Consider the following 22812-nt stretch of genomic DNA (forward strand, 5'->3'; position numbering starts at 1 on the left):
AATCGATAATATTATTTCGAGAAATGTATAAAGATTTTTTTTTAAATTAATATGCATGCTATTAAGTTATTAATCATTTAAAATAAATTAATTTCTGTTTTTTCTTTTTATTTATATTAACATTTTAATAGTATAAAGAAACAGTATTTTTACACCTGGATTTTTAGATTTTAAATGCCTACTTTTTTTCAAATATTTGTCTTGCATAAATATTTTTTATCTAATGCCATATCCTGGAACATATTATAACGGTATGAATGTATGATTAACATGTAACAATCATATGCTTCTGCATGTTTATATATAAGGAAGGGTACTTTCCTGTTATACGAGACTACCTCTGTTATCGCAACTACCGCTATTTTTTTGTAAAACATCACAATCCTGATATCTAAGACTACCTTATTTTTATTAAGAGAACGTCGTACATGTGGAGGCGATCTTAATTAATTTTTTTTTTAATCTGTAGGTAATGTGGAGATGGCCACATTTGAATTGTATTTAAATGAAAATATTGAAATCATTTGTAATATATTTTTCACGGCACACGCCAGAGGTGCTACAGCCAGACTATAAATTATAAATACAAAAAAAAAAAAATAAATAATTAAAAATTATGACCACATATAGGTATACAAATTATATATTATATTTATGTATAAAAAAAAAATGAAATAATATTAGTGTAATGGTGGAAATTGAGTTTTTATTGTTTTTAAAATTTTTGTAAATTTACTTCCTTGATTTTCTTTTATGTTTTGTCTCCACATGAATTCCGCCAAGTATGATTTTAGATGACGACGCGCTGTGCCATTCTGCCTGCATTATTTTTGCGCTTGGAAAATAAGCTTTCGTCTATTTCAACAATTTTACCACGTCCTCCAATTTTTCCTTGGTTTCTCGCTTAAATACTAAGTACACAAATTTCTTGCAAATAGTTTTTTGACAAGATCTACAGGCCAACAGATTTTTGAAAATTTAAAATAATTCAATTTTTGAAAAAACATGGTACACGGATTTTTTGCATGAATAACCTATGTTAATTAAAGATTTCCAATGTTATTATAATAATTGAATACTGTGATAATCTAATCACTATCTACATAGCTATCTACCTTATTAAGTATCCAAATTTAAAATATTTTAAATAAACAAAATTACTACGGAGAAAAATCTAAATTAATCGATTTATTATGAATTATGATCATACAATAATAATAATTAATAAGTATATCTACCTATTTTATAATTGTATGTTTAAACTCCTTCAACGGTTTTGTAGGCAATTATTCCTAACATTTTTTTCCGTGTCTGATAAGATTTTCAATTTAAGTTTATAAAAAAGTGTAAAATTGCATTAAAAGATGGTTAAAAAAATTATTTAGCTCTAGAAATACAATTCATTTAAATCAATTTATTAACGTTTAGTGTCAACGTAGTAAATAAACCAGTGAACCAAAATGTATGATTTTCACACTAAAATTTTTTTCCGAAAAGCTGTAAGAATCCATTAAAAAATATGGTTGTTACCATTTGAAAAAAAAGTTGATTTTGATGTTGATAAAATTGCTTGATTAAAAATTTTAAAATTGATATAAAGCAATTGGCCGTTTAAAATAAAGAAACACTTATTTTTCCTTTTTTTTTAAATTCCATGTCATCGATCGATAATCGTTAAAAATCCCGCGTAGGTACAACGACTTAAGACACGACACATCCTATATATAACTATATAAGCATAATAATAATAATATAAATTATAATACATATAGAGTAACTTATAATAATTTTTTAAACACATAATTTACCAATTATAAAATTTTAAATTGTGCACAATATCTTGAAGCACTTCGTCGGTTGTTAAGTCACTTAAATTAGTAGGTACATATTATATAAAAACACATGTATATGCTTTTATATAAATATATAATATATTATAATACATTAATACAAACATGTTATATAATTGAACTAGTAATTATTATTGTCTATATTATTATTATTGGTTGTGCCAATTACATATATTTTATTTTATTGGACCAAAAAGGGCCGTAATATTATTATTACTATTAATAGATAGATATAAGGTCTATGATTAGGCTTACCGTTTGTTTTATAACATCATGTCCCGGTGTCCCGGCCGGTCATTTATTTTGTCCCGATTAATGGAAGCTGAGCGAAAATAATTTAAATATTGTATTATTTAAGAACGAAACAATTTTGGTCTAAATTGTAATGAATTTTATTAAAAAATTAAGAATAATATAGTTGTATTAAAAAAAAATTTAAAAATCCATTAAACAAAATAATATCAAAATAAGCTTATAACTACCTAATAAATGTAAATGAAATAAATATTAAATATAGTTTATATAAAAAAAAATTGTATTTGTTTATTAATTTTAATTTTAAATAAAATAACGGGTATTATTTCCATATAATTATACTAAAAAAAAATAAAAAGGTAATTTAATAATGTCCTGGTTTGGTAATTTTAAAATCTGGCAACCCTATCTATGATAATAACATAACATAATATCACAGAATAATATTATTCTGTGATAATATAACGATATTCTAGATAACATTATCTATAAACCTGACCACAATCAATGAATGTTACACGATGTAGAGAAGATAAGGTGATACCACTCGTAAACATTCCGGATGCCAATTTGGACGGCAGTTTGATAGTACCGCGGGAGCGCGATAGGAAGCGCCACCATTCGCCCGGAGGCCTGTTTTTCCTTTTTGTTACATATAAAATCATGAGGTTTATGTAGGATTTAGGATTTTCTTTATAAAATAACGTAAGATTTTGAAGTTAAAATTTATCAAGTGTTGAACCTGACTCACTGACTAATAATTGTTTTATAATTCATATTTCAATATGTTTATTGAGTAAGAACTATTTTCAATAATTAAAATAATGGAATAGGAATATCTATTCCTATTATTCTTACCTATATCCTACCTACTATTTACATTTCATTAATATTTATATTTATTAATAAGTCAGTCAGGAGTCATGATACATTAAATTAGTAATATTAAAATATATCAATAACTTATTAACTAATAAATAAACATTTTTTTACATGTTCCTTGTATAATTAATAAAATAATGAAAAACTAACAATTATTAAATAAGTATAAATAGTTATCTAAAAATAAAACTATAAAGTGTAAGTAAAATGTAGTATTATAAAATTAAAAATATTCTTTTTTATTGGTCAGGTACATCATTATTATATATTATATTATAATTTTGATTCCTTGGCTAGATTTTTTTAAAAATTATAAACTAATTAAATTATAAAACTAGTAAATCCTCAGGAGTATCATTATTAAATATATTTAATTCATTTATTTTTTCATTTTCCCAGAATTTTGTGGTTGTAATTTTGGTGCTAGACGTTTTGCAATAGTTTTGGTCAAATATTTTGGAAGACCCGGAACAATTGTTGAAACTGCCTCAGATTTTAAAATTGGAGTAGTTCTTTCTAATTTTTTTATTACACCTTCACTTATTATAAACTCATCATATTTAATAATACTGTCAGGGTCAACATATAGAGAACTACGAGGTCTTTTTGTGTTAATTTTCTATTATCTAAAAGAATACTGTTATTCCAAACTTCTCGAGTTTTATCATCCTATGACAATCCTATGATTTATAATTTATATTAAATGATTTTATCAACACAATAATAAGTATAATTTTTTGGTATATTAATATTATTGTATACCTATTTAAAATGGAAATCTCTATGAATTCAATTTATAAAAATCTATATAAGTAATAACACAGCCACACACACATATTTAGAAGGACTAATAAATTATCAACTTGAAAAATAAATAAAATTTAAATACCTTTGGTGAACTAAATAATGTTGAGGTTTTTTCATTACTCAATTTTAATTTTTTTGACTCACTAGCATAACCTGTTTTACACCCAGGTACATAACATTTTTTCGGCATTGTTAAATTATTTTTATTTTAACAACTGAATATAGAAACAAGGTTTCAAATTTTAATGTTGTTTAAAATCTTCAATGTTATAGTAAGTTATCTTATCTAAACCATGAATCATGATCATTCAATTACTTTGTAACTAATTTTATTACTAGTATTTACAAATAAATAAACTAATATTAGAAAATTGTATTTATTTTATTTAAATTAATGTTCAATAACAGTATTTATACCTATTTAACGTAATAGCATATTAGCTTGTTTCATACCTTTAAAATAAAACTATATTCCACCTATTTTATATTCATATTATAAACATAATATTTACATTTAAATATGTTTTTAAATACCTAATAATATATTTTCGTATAACAACTTAAAATAAAATAGGCCTCCGGGCGAATAGTGGCGTACTCTGTTGAGAGATTTCCGAACTCCTGGTTTGCCGTACAATTTGGCATCCATTTTTTTACATTGTGAGATAGGGAAGTGGTATCACCTTATCTTCTCTACATCGTGGAATGTTATAAAAAATGTTCTGCAAGAATGTTCTTGTTGCCAGTAAGTTGAACATGCTTCTAACCTAACAAAACCGAAATAAAAAATGATATGATTTTAGTATTTAGAATTCTGAATTTCAGATTATTTACAATTGTGCCTGATTTGAGATGTCTTCAGGAACTCCGGTTGAACCAGTCGAAGCAAAACTACACACCGTGTATCCTTAATTCAGTAGTATAAGTTGCTTTAAATTATAATTATATAATAAGTACCTATATTTATCATGTCGTTGTATAGATTTAAGATTATTTCTCTGTATCGCAATTACTCGCAAGCCGCCGCTGCGGTTTCTAACCAGCCCCATAATTATGGGGAAGCCGTTGATAAAAAAAATCCTTCTTTTGCAAAAAGTTTATACGTAGGAAATTTTGTACATGCAGCATTTACCAAAAATACCAAAGAAGTCAGTTTACCAAAGTTGAATAAATTATTCGGCATCTGTGTATCTAAAGAATTTGGAGGTTTAGAACTGTCTTCAGCTTCAGTTTCGGAAGCTTATAAGCGAATTAATTTCGCTGACTTAAGAGAAAACATTGCTCATGGTAGTGTTGTGAAGTGCATTAATATGACCGGAACTGATGAACAAAAAAGAAAAATTTTACCACAACTAGCTTCTGGTGAGTGCGTAGCATCATTTTGTATTTATGAAAACAAACATGGATATGATATTCAAAACAATGAAACTAAAGCCACTCAAAAAAATGGAAAATGGATAATAAATGGCTCAAAACAATGGGTTATGAATGGAGAACGAGCCAATATGTTTCTGGTACTCGCTAAAACCATGGATGAATGCAATCGTCCAGAGAGTGAACACAATTTTTTCACTACCTTTTTGGTTAAGAAGTCACAAAATAGTGGTATTAAAATTACTGCTGAAGGAAATCACTATAATGTGACATTCAATAATGTTGAAGCTGATTGTATATTAGGATCAGAAAATGAAGGCCTAAACTGTTATACAATGTTGTTCAATAGTGATTTTTTGGAGTCTTCTTCTGCTACATTAGGTGAAGTAAAAAATATTGTTCAAAGAACTTCTAAACATTTCCATACCCACGATCGGTCTAGTTTGATTAAACTAGGAAAGCTTAATAGCCATTTGTACACTATGGACTGTGTTTTGGAATTTACTAGTCAAATATTAGATACTTACGACCCTAAAAGTGACTATGAGCTGATTCTTGCTCGTTTGTTTGTGAGTGAAACTACACGTAGTTGCTTAAATTTGTTGAATGACTTAGGTCTATCCAAGAAGTCATTTAAATATATTGAAAATTCGTTATTATTTGAAGGTAGATCAAATTTATTACCAGTTGTTGGTGCACTACTTGGTATTCAGTATGCTGGGCAGTTTATGGCAGAAGATGTAAAACAACTAAGAAATCCACTTATGTTTCCAAAGTATACATTAAGTCATATTATGAAAATCCAACGTTCGTTGAAAAATAAACCAAAATTGAATCATTACATTGAGAAGCACTTGCATCCATCACTTCAGAAACAAGCATTGGACCTAGAGTATTGCTTAAGTAGATTGCAATTTGGTATTCAGAACATGTTTATCAATCTTGGCCCAGACACTTGCTATTATCAAATGATACTCGAAAGAGCTAACAGTGTTGCTATGGATTTGTTTGCTTTAGCAGCTGTGTTACATAGAGTATCACAAAAACTTTATAATTCAAATACACAACCATATCCTACAGAACTAATTTTCGCCAATGTATTTTGCAACAGCATCCGTGAAAAGTGCAGTCAAAGTGTAGACGAAATACTAGATGCTCCACACAATGTTGTGGATCCACATTATAAAGTTATTGGCCAAAATTGTTTTGTTGAAAAAAATTATTTCTTTGAACATCCTTTGAAAAGAAATATTTTTTGATTAAATTGTCATAAAATCCAATATAGTTATGTTTGTATGAAATTTAACTGGCTGTATTATATGTAAATGTTACTATCTAATCATCTTTTAAAAATAAATTTTTCCTAAATAATAATACCTCAGAACTCTTAAATTTGATGCTGGAACTCCCCATCGAGCTAGAGCTATCTATCATGCTATTAGAGTAGAAAAAGAGCCAAATAGTTCTGTTAAAAGAATTTGTGATACCGCTGATAAATTTTTAAATGTGTAAGTATATAGTTTATACTCCTTACATTATAAACTTATAGGTAGTGAAAACATTTTCTTTTTTTTTTCAGAAAACTTGAATCTGCAGAACTTAGTTCCTTACGTGCAAGTTCTAATGGTTTATTAGATATACTTAAAATTTTATCTGAAGTAATACAAAAATTTGATCTTAAATCTTCATCAGCTGATTATGATCACTTCTGAAACTCCTCGTCAAAATACTCCATCACCAACCGAAAGTCGAGCCAATTATGGTTTCGCCTTATACTTAGCTTCTAAGACTGCATTTGTTGTATACTTAGCATGGGCATTTATACCAAGTCATTGGTTGGAATATATTGGTCTAACATACCTACCACAAAAGTACTGGGCAATAACTATACCTGTATGGGTATGTTTTGTCATTGTGGTCATTACTCTTTTATATCCAGCTATTAATATGCTGCTTGTTCCACCTATGAATGATCCACGTATATTAACAGACTCATTTGCTCGAGAAACAATTAATGAAGTCCGTCCTGGAGGTATACCAACAGTTTCGGACCTTGATCTTTCAGAAGTTTGTAAAACATTATATTTAGATTCTAAAAATAAAAATTAAGTTATTATTATTTTTACTATTGAAATTTATATTAATGATAAGGCATAACATTTTTGGATTGTTCTAATAAAAATATAAAATGTATCTATAAATATGTGTCAAATTATTTTGGTAAGGATTAAAGTCTAGTGTTACCCTATTGACAGTGATCGAAAGTGGCTCAAAATAAGTGGAGGGATGCTTCAACTTTTATACTATTGTTTATATCACGCCTATATTATACCTATACCTATAAGTGGAGGGATGACAAATGTAGATTATAATAGTGGTGGGATTCCATCCCTTCATATCCCCCCCCCACTTCAACCACTGCCTATTGAGCTTAATTTAAAAAAATAACATGATATTGCAATATAAAAATGTTACGTTTTGTAAATGGTGACATACAATTTATTTTAACTCTTGTTTCAGTCACTAATATTACATTTAATTCTTGTATTAAATATAATTTATTAAAAAAAAAAAAGCAAGTACGCCACTGATAAATAAATAGAATACTATGTCCACAAATTTGTGAGAGAAATTTTTCTACTACCCATGACTCAAAATTACTTATTTATTTTTTTAATTCTAAGCATTTATCTGTTATTTGATTTTATTATTGAACATATTTTTAACATATTAAAAATAAATATATTAGAAGGTTTTTATCAAAAAAATAAATATTATACTAGTTTAAATACACAAAATGCTTATAATTATTTCACACAAAAAAGTAAGTAAATTAGCTTTTGATAACAGCAACATAACCTTGTAACTTTCAAGTTAAAATTTTTATAAAGAATTGTTTTCTTGAATTATAAACAATGAAATAAAATAGGAACAATCATGGCTTATCAACCTTTTATTTTAGTTATTTAGCCATGGAAACAATATAAAGGGTAAACATATAATAATAAAAATAAGACCCTGTAAAATTGAATGTTGATATTTTAAGTATTGACAATCAAATCGATCAATTTTTAAAAATTAGATGGAATTAATTAACCAATTACTAATAGCAGCTTCGTGATTTTCTAACCATTTAATATTGTTAGATACAACTTCTAGTGCAGTTTTTCGTCCGGCTTTTCCAGCTCCAGCTTCTGGATATTTATCAAAAAATACTTTCATCTTTAAAAAAATACATTCATGTGTAAATATTAATTATGTTAAAAAATAAAAACCCTTAAATGGTAGTTTAATAAAACTACATTATTTAAGAGTTGAATTCTGATTTAAAACAAATAACATTTACTTCTTCAAGGCGTTCATTTGTATTGAAATTAGAACAAACTGAAGGAATGAGTCTTCCAAATGCCCGATCATTTAGAGAAAAACGATCAACCAAGTACTGCCATTCATCCCTAAATAACACAAGTTTATAATATAAGATAATATTCTAAATTTAATTTTATAAAATATATATGTAATGTATACCTTAAAAAGTCCCATACCAGTTGAGTTCCAACAGGATTACGGCTTATCTGTGATATGATTATGAAATAATCTTGGGAACGAACGTAGCTCTCATTTTTTGCATATTGCAAAAGTCTAGAAAATAATAAAATATCTTTTATTCCATACAAATTCAATTAAATGAGTAATTTACCTAGTTAATATTTCTGTTTCTTTTATAGCAGTCAATGCTACCATAAGTTTGATTTTTTCTTGAGGTTCTTGTTCACTTAAGAATAATTCCCATAACTTATCCCATTCACTAGCATTACCCTGAGACATTCCTGAATAAATAAGTTATTAATATTTGAAATATAGTTAATGAATTATTTATTTTAATTACAATTTTAAAATTATACTAACCATAGTAATAAACTGTATATCTAATATCTGGATTTGGTTGGATTTTATCAACCAAAAACCGTTTGAATAACTCATATACTGTTGTTTGATAATTTGGTAAACCATATAAACATCCCATATTAAGAATAACACCTCGAAGTCTACGTTGCAAAAAGTTTCTATTGTTTGAATCATTCCAAAAATTTTCTTTTAGATTTCCCAATAAATTTTGTACATATTTCTTAAATAAACAATAAATAAAATTTTGAGCCAAATTAGTGAAATTGCTAAATTCATGAAATCGATTATTTTCTTAAGATACAATAATTAAATATTAAAATATGATTGATGATGCGTCAAAAAAATTTTTATTTCTATTTGATGTTAAATAACTTAAAATTATAAGTTTGAATAATGTAATTGTTTATAAAAAAATTAAAAATAACAATTTCTATACTAATGCATTGCTATTATCTTAAGAATTTGTAAATAAAAAATAATTTTAAATTTAAGTGAATCTTACATTATCAAGATTATAAATATATATCAACAAATTATGAAAGTGTGATTTTAAAATTGTTTAACTATTATAAAAAATGCTTTAGTAGGCCTTTTTTTTTATTAAATTTTAAAGGTTTTAAGAAATGATATCAATATGAAAAAATGTTCAATGTTTAATTCCCACATTTTACCATTGTTAAAACATAATTTCATTTTATTAGGTAAATGTATAAAAACAATGTTTTTGGCATAAAATATTTTTAAGTTTATTATATTGATTGTATTAATTACTAATTTTGATTTGGTATCAGCACTGAAATGTACAGAATTGCAACATTATTGGATAATATACTGCAAAAATTATGCTTTTAGCAGAAAATATATTTACCTATTATAGATAACCAAATTAAGATTATGTATTTTGTAGCTGTGTAATAAATTTCATGAATATTTAGCTTAACATAACCTATTTATATTGTTGTATAATGTATAAATGGATAATACCACAATATTATTGAAAATATTAGTTTTTCAATACTCTTACTTCAAGATTTTGGTATGCCGGGCGCTGATATAAATTATTCCTTAATGCATCTAAGTTAGTAGCAGCTACATCCCAAGGAACATAATGATGTTCCAAAGATAAATATTTGGTCATGTTTAACGCTATGCCATATGGTAAGTAATTAGCATTTGCTAAACTAAAGGCATCGTGAATAAGATTTGAACGGTCAGCTGCACTTAATGCCTTTAAATGTACATTTTTTTTTTTTTATAATAATTTAATGATTAAAAATATTTTAATTCAAACACTTACATCAACATTTTTTTCTAATAATTTGTTAAGTAAATTCCAATCATTTTCTGAATAGTTAATAATGTAATATCCAACTTGTCTATGATTTAGTTTTATCCATTCAACATCAGGTATATCTATCGTAACTTATAAATAAACATTTAAATTAATATCAATTTAATCATTCAACAAACTTGAATACTTACTCGAATCCACGTCTTTGGTCAACCAAAACTTATACACAGTATTATTGTTTGAAGTGATATAAGTGATAGGTATTTCCCATTTGTAATTATATGGAGATGGGTTGGCTGAAGAATCAACACTTGGATTGGATAAAAATCTTTGCTGCTTTAAGTTAAGTTTAGTTCCATTTCTTATTGCCGATACTACTGGAAACCCTGCTTGTCGCGTCCATGTATCCATAAGCTATTTAATTTATGTAAAATAATTATAACTAGATTTATAAGTTAAAAATTATAAATCTATATAAAATAATAAGTAATAATTTTTTACCTTTTTAACATCAACTGTATTTTGAGTCGCTATTTGTAATTCTGCCCATAAATCATCAGTTTCTGCATTGTTAAATGCAAAACGTTTTAAATAAGCACTTACACCAATTCTGAATACTTCTTCACCTAACATTCCTTCTAACATTCGTATTACAGAAGAACCCTAAGAAATTAAACAATATTACAGAAAAAATATGATACACTGAAACTTAATAAACTTACTTTATTGTATGATATAACATCAAAAATTTCTGTTATTTGATCTGGATGAGAAACATCTTGCACTATAGCATGAGAACTAAGTTTATTATCTAGATATTGTACGGATTGAAGACTATGAATTAAAAACAATGTGTCCTAATAGAAAAAATTAATAATAACAAAGAATAATAGCTTTAAAAAAATTAATATATTAAATACATACAACATCCCAATCTGGATGGACAACTTCTAAAGCTTTAAATTCCATATAGGAAGCAAATCCTTCATTAAGCCATAAGTCATTCCACCACTTCATAGTAGCTATAAAATGTATTTCGGTATAATTAGTCACAATTTGGATTTACTTTTTTTATTGGAAATATATTATGTATTTACAAACCAAGATTTCCAAACCACATATGAGCTAATTCATGAGCAACAGTTAAAGCTACTCGCTCTTGGTTTGTACTAGAACTTACACCTTCTTTAAATAAAACACTAGTTTCGCGAAAAGTTATAAGTCCCCAATGCTCCATGGCACCAGATACAAAATCTGGTATTGCTATCAAATCTAAACAGTTAAATAAATTATCATTATATGAGCAATATAATATAAAATTGAATACTGCAAATATTATATTAACACATACCTAATTTTGGTAGTGGGTATTGAATTCCAAAATAATTAACATAAAAGTTAATTGCCTTGAGACCTACTTGTTGAGCATACTTCATATTTTCAGACTGACCATTTCTGGCATAAACTGTTAACGGAAATCCTTGATCTGCTTTAACAGATTCAAGTGATTGAAAATCACACACTATGAAACAAGCTAAATATGTAGACATTGGCACAGTGTTTGCAAAATGAACAGTAGTTAATCCATTTGAAGGTACATTGAGCTCTTCAGACTAAAAAATTATTATTATTACTATTCAAAATTTGACATAATTAATTGTTATATTGACCTCTTGGTTCATATTGGATAATGCTATGTAGTTGTTTCCAGATGGTCTAGTCAAACTTATTTTAAATTTTGATTTAAGCTGAGGCTCATCAAAACATGGAAATGCTAAACGGGCATAGGTTGGTTCAAACTTTGAAGTAGCAATATAATGTTGTTCATGGCTTTTTGAATCTGTATAAACGCTTCGATAAAATCCAACTATTTTGTTTAATAAACTACCTTCAAATGATAAATGTAATTTATATTCCCCAGCATTTAGTTCTTCATTAGGTACTATAACCAAGAATTCATGTTCTGGATATGAAAACGCTGTTACAGAACTGGAATTTAGTTTGGTTTCCTTGATATTTAATCCTTTTGAATGTAGCTTAATATAACTTTGAGGAGTGTCCAATACTATTGAAATATCAACGGAACCAACAAATGAACCTTGTTCAAGATTTGGGAACAAATTAATAAAGTACTGTTGAGGACGAATATACTGTGATAAGCGATGTGTAGATTCCCATGGTTTAGCTGCCATAATAGTCTAAACAATAAACGAATAAAATACTTAAGTATAATAAAATAATATTACAGAATTACAGCAATAAGCCATAAATTATACTTTGTTATTATATATTATTTATATACACTAAATATAGGTATGGTAATATTATATAATTGTAAAAGTTATAATTTAAAGTATAAAAAAAATTAATGTGGGTAGTAAATTCAAAACTTACTGCCATGGTTTTACGAATCATGTAGTGAAAATAAAAAGTACCTAGTTAGGTATGTAAATTGCTTATTGTCTATAAACTACAGAAATCAAAGTAAATTCACTAAAATCTAAACTTTTAAGCACTAGATAGGTAGCACTTTTCAACTCTGGAAAGTAGAATATTTATTAAAATCTGTAAAAAATGTTATGTTGTACAAGTACTGAAGTACCAACTCGAACAACGAACAGAAACAGATTCAAATGATTAATAAATAAAAGATTAAAAGAATGGTATCAATTATCAAATATGATATCTAGGACAAATCACAAATGGGCGTTACCTAAACAATCACAAAAAAACTGATCTTTAGAAACTTTTGATAACATATCAAAATAATATTAATTGAAAAGCAAGGTTTAATAATATTGTTTATTCATTTTATTTCATATTATTAAAATATCATCTACTAAATTTAGTGTTTATCATAACAATTAACAACTTTGGTACTTTACAGTTTATAATGTATATGTTATGTTCTATAATATATTATTATATATTGTTCAGTTGTTTTATTAAAAATAACGGATAGGATTGAATGAATTATTTTTATCGCAAAATAAAAGAAAGTTTAATCTCTTACACGAACGACCTTTATATTATCTCTTTTAAATAATTGGTCTTACTTCTCACAAATCGTGGAAAAAATACAATTCTTTTACAATTTTTAATATTAAATTTTGATGATATTTTAGAGTAATTAAATACCTATTGGCTAATTGAGAAACTAAATAAGTAAATACCTAACATATTTTAGTAAACACAATAATTGTCTGAGTTGTCATAATTATACATTGATTACCTATTTAAAAAAGAAAACCATAGATGTGTATTTTTTTTTATAATGTACTATTTATTTTTTAAAAAATTATATCATTTTCAAAATTTTTTGGAGTTCTTGTACTATTTATAAAAAAGTTTAATTTTATAGTGTATTATGATAAAATGTTTTCTCTTAAGTCTTAACTCTTAGGTCTTAGTAAACAGCTAAGATAATATTTTTTCACAGCAACAAAAAATATAGAAAATATAAGTTATGTTGCCAGAATAGTTTTTAAATTATTTTTTTATTTTTCTAGTTAAATTGGTTATAAACATTAAAACATATAATACCTTAATGAATAAATCTTAAATATAAGACTAATAATAAATAAAAATGTATATTGGAGTTATGATTATGCCTAGTTTAGGCACATAATAGATAATATTTAATAATTTAATATTATATATTATTCAATAAATTTCATCTATTCTGTGGTTTAGGGTTTTTAAAAATTATCATTATCTAGGTACCTATAGTTTGATAATAATTTAGCTTGAAATGTATAGAAAAATAAAAAATAACAATCTGCCGATATAATTTATCTAATTTCGAATACTCGATAGTCGATTATATTGATACAGATAACTTACCTATATATATTTTGTTTTGTTAAAACCTGTATGTTTTTAATTTTTATTAATTATTAACAATTTTGCTATTAGCGTTAAAAAATATTTATTCAATTATTTTCATGTGATTGAGAGTAATATTGAAGTATAGGGATTTTTTATCCTATAGCCCAGGGATCTCCAAACTACGGCCCTCGAACAAATTTTAACCGGCCCGCGGCCCTTATAGGATAATAAATATACAAGATGATATATCTAACATTTAAAAATTAAAATTGTATGTGTTAATGTATTATAATGTATGTGTATAAACTTTTGGCCCGCTAAGAGATGATAATATTTTTTGTGGGCCTTGAATAGTTTGGAGACCCCTGCTATAGCCTATAGGGTCGGGGATTTTTTTCCAAGGTTTTTCGTCGGGTTTTTTTTGTCGGGAATTTTTATTCCTACCAATATCCTACCTAGCCATAATCAAATTTTGGGCAACGAACGAGCTGACAAAAAATCACGTGAGATAATCACATTATCGGTGGCTCTTATTTTAACCAACTTTATCTTACACAACGCTAAAGAGTATCAGAGTTTATCAGAGTAATCTTCATTTTTTAAAAATAGGTATATGGCAAATTAGTAACAGTTATTGATCCAAGGAACTTCAATAAAATTTAAATGCACACACAAAAATTGCTATCTTCATTCTCCATCTAAAATCTTTAAAAAATTAGAAATCTCCATTGACAGAAAGATAATCGACCAAGTTTTGGTAACTCGCCAATACATAATCATGATGAAGGAACCTTCCCCCTACATACTATTACTAGTTTCGGTATCCTTACATTCAACAGGACATACATTTTAATCGAATAGCGGATAAATGAGAGATAAGAAACTCAAATTTTCAGTATTATATCAAAACCGAATAAGCTCAAAATTAGATAAATGATTATAAACCATGTGTGAAGTGTGCATGTATATAATTTAAGCTATAATTTAAAGTAATTGTTGTAAATACGCTAAGCTAATGGCATCGATGTCGATGCTAAATAAATAAAAAAAACTACCAATCTTAAATCTATAGTGTAGAAAATTACCTATCTTTGTAGAAGTTTACCACTCCTCAAAGTAACAAATTACGGACTACTCCTTATTTATGTATTATAAAATCATACCTAATGGAACTTACTTAATACAACTGATGAATAATGACAGCTGTTGTATTTACTATAATACTAGGTATAAGATTTTGTTTTTTTGTCTAAAGTCTAATTAAGTTGGTATAACAGTTATATTGGTAAACAAGTAAGTTTAATTTTGTTTATTCAAAACTTTCATTGGACGAATTTCATCATAGCATACAGTGGTATAGAAGAAAAGTGGTACCTACCTATAAATTATGATATAATGAATGTTACCTATTGGCGTAACTGGATAAAAAATAAAAGGGGAGCAAAATAATCCAAAATTAATTAGGTGAAAAGATACCTTTGCCCCCCCCCCCTACAAAAATATCAGGGAGACAAAATATCCTAATATTAAAATTATAATATTATTATTATTATTTTATAATATTAATATCCTCTTGGGCATAGTCGATTTCGATCAAAAACGTACCCTTCCCTTTTCGGCCAAAACAAAAATGTATATAATACATATAGAAAATAAAATAATTGCGTTGTATAATTTTTTATAAGTTGCATAAAATGTTGTAAAATAATATATACTTAGAACATTTTTAAAATATTAAAATATTAATATAATATTAACAGTATTTTTATATTAATATGCCACAATATATGTATAATATTATACAAAAAAATTTTAAAAATAGTATAAATTTTAATTTTAGGTTTTCCATTTATCTTACAATTGCATCTGGAGAATTATTATTTGTAAAAATACAATTCTTGACGAAATTATTTACAAAACAATATTAATAATACACACACAATAAAAATTATCACTATTGTTTCATATATTTAAATTTTAAAGGTTCTGAAAATCAAATTCAAATGTCTTTGACACTCTTGGTACTATTCATTACAAATATTTACAATAAAAGTAGCTTGTATCTTTTAACAAATTAATTACCTATAAATTATTATTTTATATAATATTATACATATAGTGATATATTAATATAAAATAATGTTGATATGGATAGTCTTAAATTTTGAATAATTTTCTACATTTTATTTTACAATATTTTATGCAACTTATACTTAATAATTTTTCAAAACTACATAATTATACTCGTATAATTGCCATAATTTTACAAAAAATGTTGTTTTGGTCGAAAATGAAATCAGTCTTTTTTAAATTTGGTCGAAAAGTGAATCGGCCGAAAGGGGAAGGGTACGTTTTTGGTCGAAAGTGGTCTCGCCCATCCTCTTGCCACACGTAATAATTACCTATGTCACTGATGGTACCTTACATCATAATATATGATTTATACTATATTATAATATAGTATAATAAATATATTTATAAGGTTAGGGGCATAGGGTACTTATATAGTATAGTTCTATACATATATTATATGGGTTAATTGTTAAATCATATAATTAAATTATTCCATTTCTAGTTTATGAGTACTTATACCTACTCGTAGTACTTATAGGTACGTACTACAATTTAATTGTGTCTAGAACAATGAAATTAAATAAAACTTTATGATTTACAATTACCTATTATGTATACGTTTAGAGGATATTAAGTCTTAAACGTAGGCGTGCGCACGGGGTAGGCCGGGTGGGTCACGGCCCCCCTGCGTTCGCTGGTTTTTTCTTTAATAAATGTATAGATATCTATATTATACTAGATAGTGAACATTTTTACATGAAAAAAGTGAAGCCAGTTTTAATCTATAATAGTATAAATATGAAATAAATGTGATAAAGTTATTAATTAATCAGTTATCATCACACAAGAATCTTTGGTTCGGACCTTTTTAAGGCCTCCCCCCCTGCGGTCAAAGCCTGCGCACGCCTATGATCTTAAACTAAATATATATATATATATATAGCACATATTAATACTATGTAAATATTATGTATCAGGTATCTGGGACGAGTTATATGTATACTAGGTGATTTTTTTATCGTTGAACACTTTGTATACACTTTGTATGCAAAGTGTTCAACGATAAAAAAATCACCCTGTATAGTACATATTATAAATTTTTGTAAGTAATTTTATAATGTTCATAATTACAACTACAGTAAAAACCACCTAACCAGCTGGCTGTCGGATTATGGGTCCAAAGTTTGTTATAACTTCGAGCTGTTAATTTTTCTACAAATTATTTTTAGCAAAAAAGGTCGGTAAAACATTTTTAGCTTATTAAAATATTTTTTCACAGCCAGAATGTCCATTATAATATAGTTACTTATATCGTCTTCGATCGTTGTAATATATTATGGATTTTATTATACCTACTTAAGATCTTTCGTCGCACTTTCCAAATATTTGTGACTAATACCCATTACAACTTCTCTAATACTAATATTATTGATTTGGTAATTTTTATTTCAAACTTATATACCTAATTAATGTATTGTAAGTACTATATAGTATTAAATGTTTAAATATCAACTTTATAGTTAGTAGCTATGATAATTTGACAATGAGTAAATATCCCACGTGACGTTATCTTTATGACTTATAAGTTATAATTCAATATTAGGTAAATAAAGTTATAGCCTATAGCCTATAGGTAGATAACATATTAATATATTATAGTATATAGTTAAAGGTATAATGTAGGTAATTCACACGGCAATTGATAAAAACTGAAGTCTGAACATTATAATAAATTATAATATTATTTACAATTGATTTAGGTGCCTACGTACAATTTGATCTTCAATGTAATAAACCGAAAAAAATGTGATGTTTAAGTGTTTGCACTGTATTTTAGTTTGTTACCATTGGTTATATATTGTCACCCCTAACCCGTATAAATAATACACACGACGAGTAAAGTGGTGTACTTATTAAAATTATAAGTTTATGAATGGTTTAATAGTTCGTCAATAAATAGAATAGAATGTTAAATTGAGTTAAATTGCGTAGATATTTATTATTCTTTTGCTGTCATTCAAAACGTCACGAAAGCCGAAAGGTATAGATGTATTTATTATTATCATACAAACTTGTCTATATTTATTAAGTGCTTATAAAGTTATAACCTATAATAATATTTATAATTTTTGAAGATTTAAGTATTCTTACAATCTTACCCACCTCATTATTTTTAACAACAGGAAAACCTACAATATAGGTATCAATATATTATGTATAGTATTGTCACATATTTAACGATAAACATCAAATACCCACATGTGTATATATACTATATTATGTGATATATAGGTATACTAGTAGTTATGTATTTTTATATTCAAATATTTTTGAAGAGTTTAATGATTGATAGTGAATACCATACTTTGATTAATTAACTTCTGATATTAATTACGTAATAATTATATGATAGTGCCTAATGCCTATTTTCTTACTCTTGGCTTGAATAATATCTTGTGGGTACCTAAGGATTTTTTATTTACGAAATTTCAAATTCCTTTAATAGTTTATAATACTTAGTTGCACCATTTTATATACCTACCGTGTAGTCTATTAGTCATGAATGAAACATATATAATTAATATAAATTTAAAAATGTTCAAAATGTTCCAAAATTATCAGGTGGATTTAAATATTTAATTGTATTTTTTTTCAAACATTGGAATTTTATACAGATCTAATTCAATAAATACAAAATAAAATCTTTCTAAAATGTCATCAGTGTGAAGACGTCATAGTCTAACTGTACTATAATAATGACTAGGGCTTATGGAACCAGACGATCCAGTATATAAGCAGGCGTGGATCTGAGGGGGGCTGAAGGGTCTTTCAATGAAGTTACTTTAAAAAATATTTATTACAAATTCTTTATTTATCATTTTTTGATAACAAGCCCCTCCCCCCATTTGTGATTTTTAGATCCGCGCTTCAGCGCCTGTATAAAAGGCCTTGAATATACTTTTTAACATAATATAAGTTATTGGCTAATTAGTCTGTTAGTGGTTACACTCTTTTAATTTGTATTTTAGGTCTGTAGTTTTCTCTGAGATAAAATTAGAAATTTATTTATTGTCACAGTTCACAATAAAGACCGCCTATATCATAATTTATTTTTCCTTGAAACAACGATTCGTCAATTTGAATAACCCCTCCTTCTCTTATTTCCATTTATCTACTGTTTTTTCTTCAAACTTTGCGATCATAGGTAAGGTGTATTATATACATTTTACAATTCAAGAATGACTTATAAGCTATGATGTTCAAAAATGGTAGGTAGGCATATAGTTTGAGTACTTAGATTTAGATAGTATCATATACTGATAGAAACTAATTATCAATTATAATTTGATAGGTAATATAAGTATAATTATAAGTAAGAAATAATATAAAATAAAATAATTTTAATAAGCTATAATCATATATTATAAATATTATTTTTGTATTATTTGTATTTTGTATATTTCTTTTGATATGGTCAGACGGCCAGTGGATATAGTGATATGTGAAGTTATAATATACGATAACAAGCACTTGTACAGTACCTATGAAAAATTTGAAAAAAACTTCTTCATATTGCCCAAAATATATTATTATAAACTATAATATAATAAATGAAAAAGGCTAGCTTTTTTCAGTATATAATAAATTAAATAGGCTAGCTTTTTTTCAGTAGCTCCATTTATAACGTTGCGAATCAACAGATTTAAACAATTATAATTATCGTGTATTCATGTTCGTATAATATGTTTAATTATTGTTTGTATTTTTTCATATATTATACACTTACCGAATTGTAATGGGTCATTAAATAACCAGCTGATGTAATGTCTGTAAGCTTTTCGTTTTCTGGAATCCTTTCCAATTCCATTGTTTGATTGATCATAATTGTTATGATTGTTGCAATGGGGACGGCCGCCAAAACAAGTAGAAACATCCATTTCATTATTGGTATCATGTTTGATCCGATAAAATTAGCTATCTATATTATTGTTTTTAAAATGATGAAAATAAATGATTATATAATATTATATTATGTAAAGAATAAACCTGTTAAACTAGATGTTATAGGAAATTGTGTATATTTATTGTAATTATATCCACCAATAAATGCCATTAAACATGTTTTTGCCATACCTACCCTTATATACCAACTATGTCAGTGTTTCCCAACTTATGGGTCACGAAATTTATCTTATAAGTCGCCAGCCGCGATCCATAAATAAATATATAAAAATAATTGTAGCCTTAAATTGTATTTTATTTGATACCTCTATAGTAAAATTTGTGTGTGTGTGGGGGGGGGGGGGATCACCAACTAACAAGCAGTTATCTTGTGGGTTACCATTACAAAAATATTGGGAAACACTGACCTATGTAACACCTTTAAGTAAATAGTCTTATAAGACGTAATAAGAACACGATTCCGTACGGTCCTTATCAGCGTACGGAATCGTGCACATTTTGAGACACACGATTCCGTACGTTTTGTACCCAAGATTTTGATGCAATGTTGCCAGATTTTCATATGGTATTAGTCTATTTGACTTAGGCCGGGGCCAGACACGTCGTTTTCCGCCGCGTTTCGTACGCTGCGTATTCCACGTCGCTTTCCGTCCAATTGGAAGTTTATATCGGAGTAGCTAATCCGCGTTGTAATCCGCGACGGAAAACGCCGTGTACAGCTCCGGCCTTAATTAGAGCGTTTTACATACGTTTCGCTTATACTTAACTATAAGTAAGGGTCCAAACACACGATTATATTTTGCCGGCCGATCGCCCTGTTCCTCCAAGTACAGTGTGCTGGATCCGGCATCCAGCGTACTGGGTGAACTTACTGATACCAGCGAAAAACGGCACTGCAGTCAATTTACCACAATCTAACTCTATACATATAAAAAATCGGACTGTAAATCCGGTCGTCTGTTTAATAACATTTCTATACTTGACGTACAACAATGATATATACCTATCAGATAAGTTTTTGTTGTATATCATAAGTATATAAGTATTTATCAAGTATTATCAAGTATTATATACCTAATTATTATTTTACAATTTTTTTTATATTTTTTAAACGAATTGACTTAAAATATTAAATAACGACGTATAAAATATTGGTCAACAATTTGTAACAAATATCAAGGTATTAAATTATAATTATTTTTTTACATTTTTAAAATTTTAAAATTTTTTATACTTTATACAAATTGGCAATATATATTAAATGGCAGCATTGCACAGACAATCGTACATTCGTACGTAATCGTGTTGTTTTTGGGGTGTTTTTGATAATCTATTGTTTGATCAAAATCGTATGGAATCGTGCTTTACCGCTTAATGGTTTTACAATTTAAATTTTTGCAGGTTAAATCAAAATAGGTAAATATGTCATAGGTATGTTTTCGTTTATTTGTATATTATACCTAATAAATTAGGTATGTTAATTCACTATGTATTGTGACATAATATACTCGTACATACCTTTCGGATTTAAGATTAAGTTAAATTTAAATTGTTATATACACTCGATAAAAAAAAAAAATATAAATATATAGATAATAAACCAAGTTGCTATACCTAGCATATATTTGTGAATAAGTTAAAATAAAAAATCGATAATTTGTCAATTTGATGTTAATACCTAATATGTTAATTATTAGAGAAAATGTTAAATCGCTGGTTAGATAATTACTGCAGTAATTGCCAATTGGTAAGCATGTAGGTAATTTTTATGCCAGTGATTTATCTGCAAATTTGCAATATTTTTTATCATAATTTTACTATAAGGATATTATTTAATTTAATTTATTGATGAAGTCTCAACGTGATGTTATTTTTAATTGTATGTCATTTATGAACTAAAAATTGATGCGATATCACTGAGCAATAATAATTGTTAAGATTACCATATGGCAAGTACTTACTTACCCAAAATTCAATTTTTATTACCTTTAGATTATGTTTGAGTAAAAAAAAATTACACCTATAATTTAATAATTCCTTAGTACAATAATATACATATTAAAAAACATTAGGTTTAACAGAATTCACAAATGCCATCTACATCAATTATAATAGATTCGAAAAAGAATTTATATATACCTACCTATACCTATCTGCTAAGCAATTGTGTATTCATAAAATAGATATATAGTTTATCAATATTTTTTTTTATAACTAGTAATATAATTATTTAACCAGATCAAAATTATAGACAGACTTTAATTTATTGTTATATTTGAGCAAAATAAATAACTATTTATAAATGTAATTAAATTATTGGTTAAAAACGTACTTAGTAAACTTCCGAATCTGTGTTGTGAGTGTAATGTTGCAGACGTAATACACAAGATAAAATAAAAATGATTTAACTGTCTGTTTTTTAAATGATTAATTGTTATCAAGCAACCTACTAAGAACGTACGTAGAGAGTGAGTCTCAATAAGTTAACTTATTGATGTAATTCAAGAAAGTGAAACTAATTTTCAATCAATTTATTATTTGACCTTATTTGTTGGTCATGGTCAAATTTAAAAATTCCAA

At 26.6% G+C, this 22812-nt stretch overlaps 3 protein-coding genes and 1 long non-coding RNA gene across 6 annotated transcripts; 2 read left to right on the forward strand and 2 right to left on the reverse strand.

Annotated features, from left to right (window-relative positions):
- Positions 1 to 60: 60 nt before the first annotated feature.
- LOC126548886 (uncharacterized) lies at positions 61 to 2966 on the reverse strand. Its single transcript, XR_007603028.1, has 3 exons — positions 2106 to 2966; positions 737 to 952; positions 61 to 570 (listed from the first exon to the last, which is right to left on the reverse strand). It is a non-coding gene; the product is annotated as an uncharacterized LOC126548886 (long non-coding RNA).
- A 1736-nt stretch (positions 2967 to 4702) lies between these two features.
- Positions 4703 to 6902, forward strand: LOC114127947 (complex I assembly factor ACAD9, mitochondrial-like). Its single transcript, XM_027992325.2, has 2 exons — positions 4703 to 6676; positions 6748 to 6902. The coding sequence occupies exon 1, from the start codon at positions 4763 to 4765 to the stop codon at positions 6425 to 6427; it is 1665 nt and encodes a 554-aa protein (XP_027848126.2). The 5' UTR covers positions 4703 to 4762; the 3' UTR covers positions 6428 to 6676; positions 6748 to 6902.
- LOC114127959 (phosphatidylinositol N-acetylglucosaminyltransferase subunit P) lies at positions 6867 to 7446 on the forward strand. Its single transcript, XM_050210355.1, has 2 exons — positions 6867 to 7235; positions 7402 to 7446. The coding sequence occupies exons 1-2, from the start codon at positions 6867 to 6869 to the stop codon at positions 7444 to 7446; spliced, it is 414 nt and encodes a 137-aa protein (XP_050066312.1).
- Positions 7447 to 8089: 643 nt separating this feature from the next.
- On the reverse strand, positions 8090 to 22719 carry LOC114127949 (glutamyl aminopeptidase-like). Of its 3 annotated transcripts, XM_050202068.1 has the most exons (16): positions 22565 to 22719; positions 20057 to 20248; positions 12039 to 12566; positions 11720 to 11981; positions 11470 to 11640; positions 11293 to 11390; positions 11091 to 11225; positions 10870 to 11031; positions 10560 to 10782; positions 10375 to 10499; positions 10102 to 10305; positions 9078 to 9297; positions 8869 to 8998; positions 8697 to 8810; positions 8515 to 8623; positions 8090 to 8390 (listed from the first exon to the last, which is right to left on the reverse strand). In XM_050202068.1, exons 2-16 carry the CDS (start codon positions 20222 to 20224, stop codon positions 8247 to 8249), a joined length of 2793 nt encoding a protein of 930 aa, XP_050058025.1. In that variant the 5' UTR covers positions 20225 to 20248; positions 22565 to 22719; the 3' UTR covers positions 8090 to 8246. The 3 variants fall into 3 exon arrangements, with proteins under 3 accessions (XP_050058025.1, XP_027848131.2, XP_050058037.1); XM_027992330.2 differs by lacking the exon at positions 22565 to 22719 and having other exon boundaries at positions 20057 to 20261; XM_050202080.1 differs by lacking the exons at positions 20057 to 20248; positions 22565 to 22719 and adding an exon at positions 12763 to 13017.
- Between the last annotated feature and the right edge of the window lie 93 nt (positions 22720 to 22812).

The sequence above is a fragment of the Aphis gossypii genome, chromosome 1 (assembly GCF_020184175.1).
Source record: "Aphis gossypii isolate Hap1 chromosome 1, ASM2018417v2, whole genome shotgun sequence".
In the NCBI taxonomy this organism is placed as follows: Eukaryota; Metazoa; Arthropoda; class Insecta; order Hemiptera; family Aphididae; genus Aphis; species Aphis gossypii.

Excerpts from the sequence above, each read along its gene's own strand:
- LOC114127949 (XM_050202068.1), bottom strand. The coding sequence starts at position 20,224 with ATGATACCAATAATGAAATGGATGTTTCTACTTGTTTTGGCGGCCGTC. Across the intron at positions 11,226-11,292 it reads TCCATCCAGATTGGGATGTT|GACACATTGTTTTTAATTCA; the intron begins GTATGTATTTAA and ends TTTTTCTATTAG. Across the intron at positions 8,999-9,077 it reads ATATACAGTTTATTACTATG|GAATGTCTCAGGGTAATGCT; the intron begins GTTAGTATAATT and ends TTATTTATTCAG.
- LOC114127959 (XM_050210355.1), top strand. The coding sequence starts at position 6,867 with ATGATCACTTCTGAAACTCCTCGTCAAAATACTCCATCACCAACCGAA. Across the intron at positions 7,236-7,401 it reads CGGACCTTGATCTTTCAGAA|TCTAGTGTTACCCTATTGAC; the intron begins GTTTGTAAAACA and ends TAAGGATTAAAG.
- LOC114127947 (XM_027992325.2), top strand. The coding sequence starts at position 4,763 with ATGTCGTTGTATAGATTTAAGATTATTTCTCTGTATCGCAATTACTCG.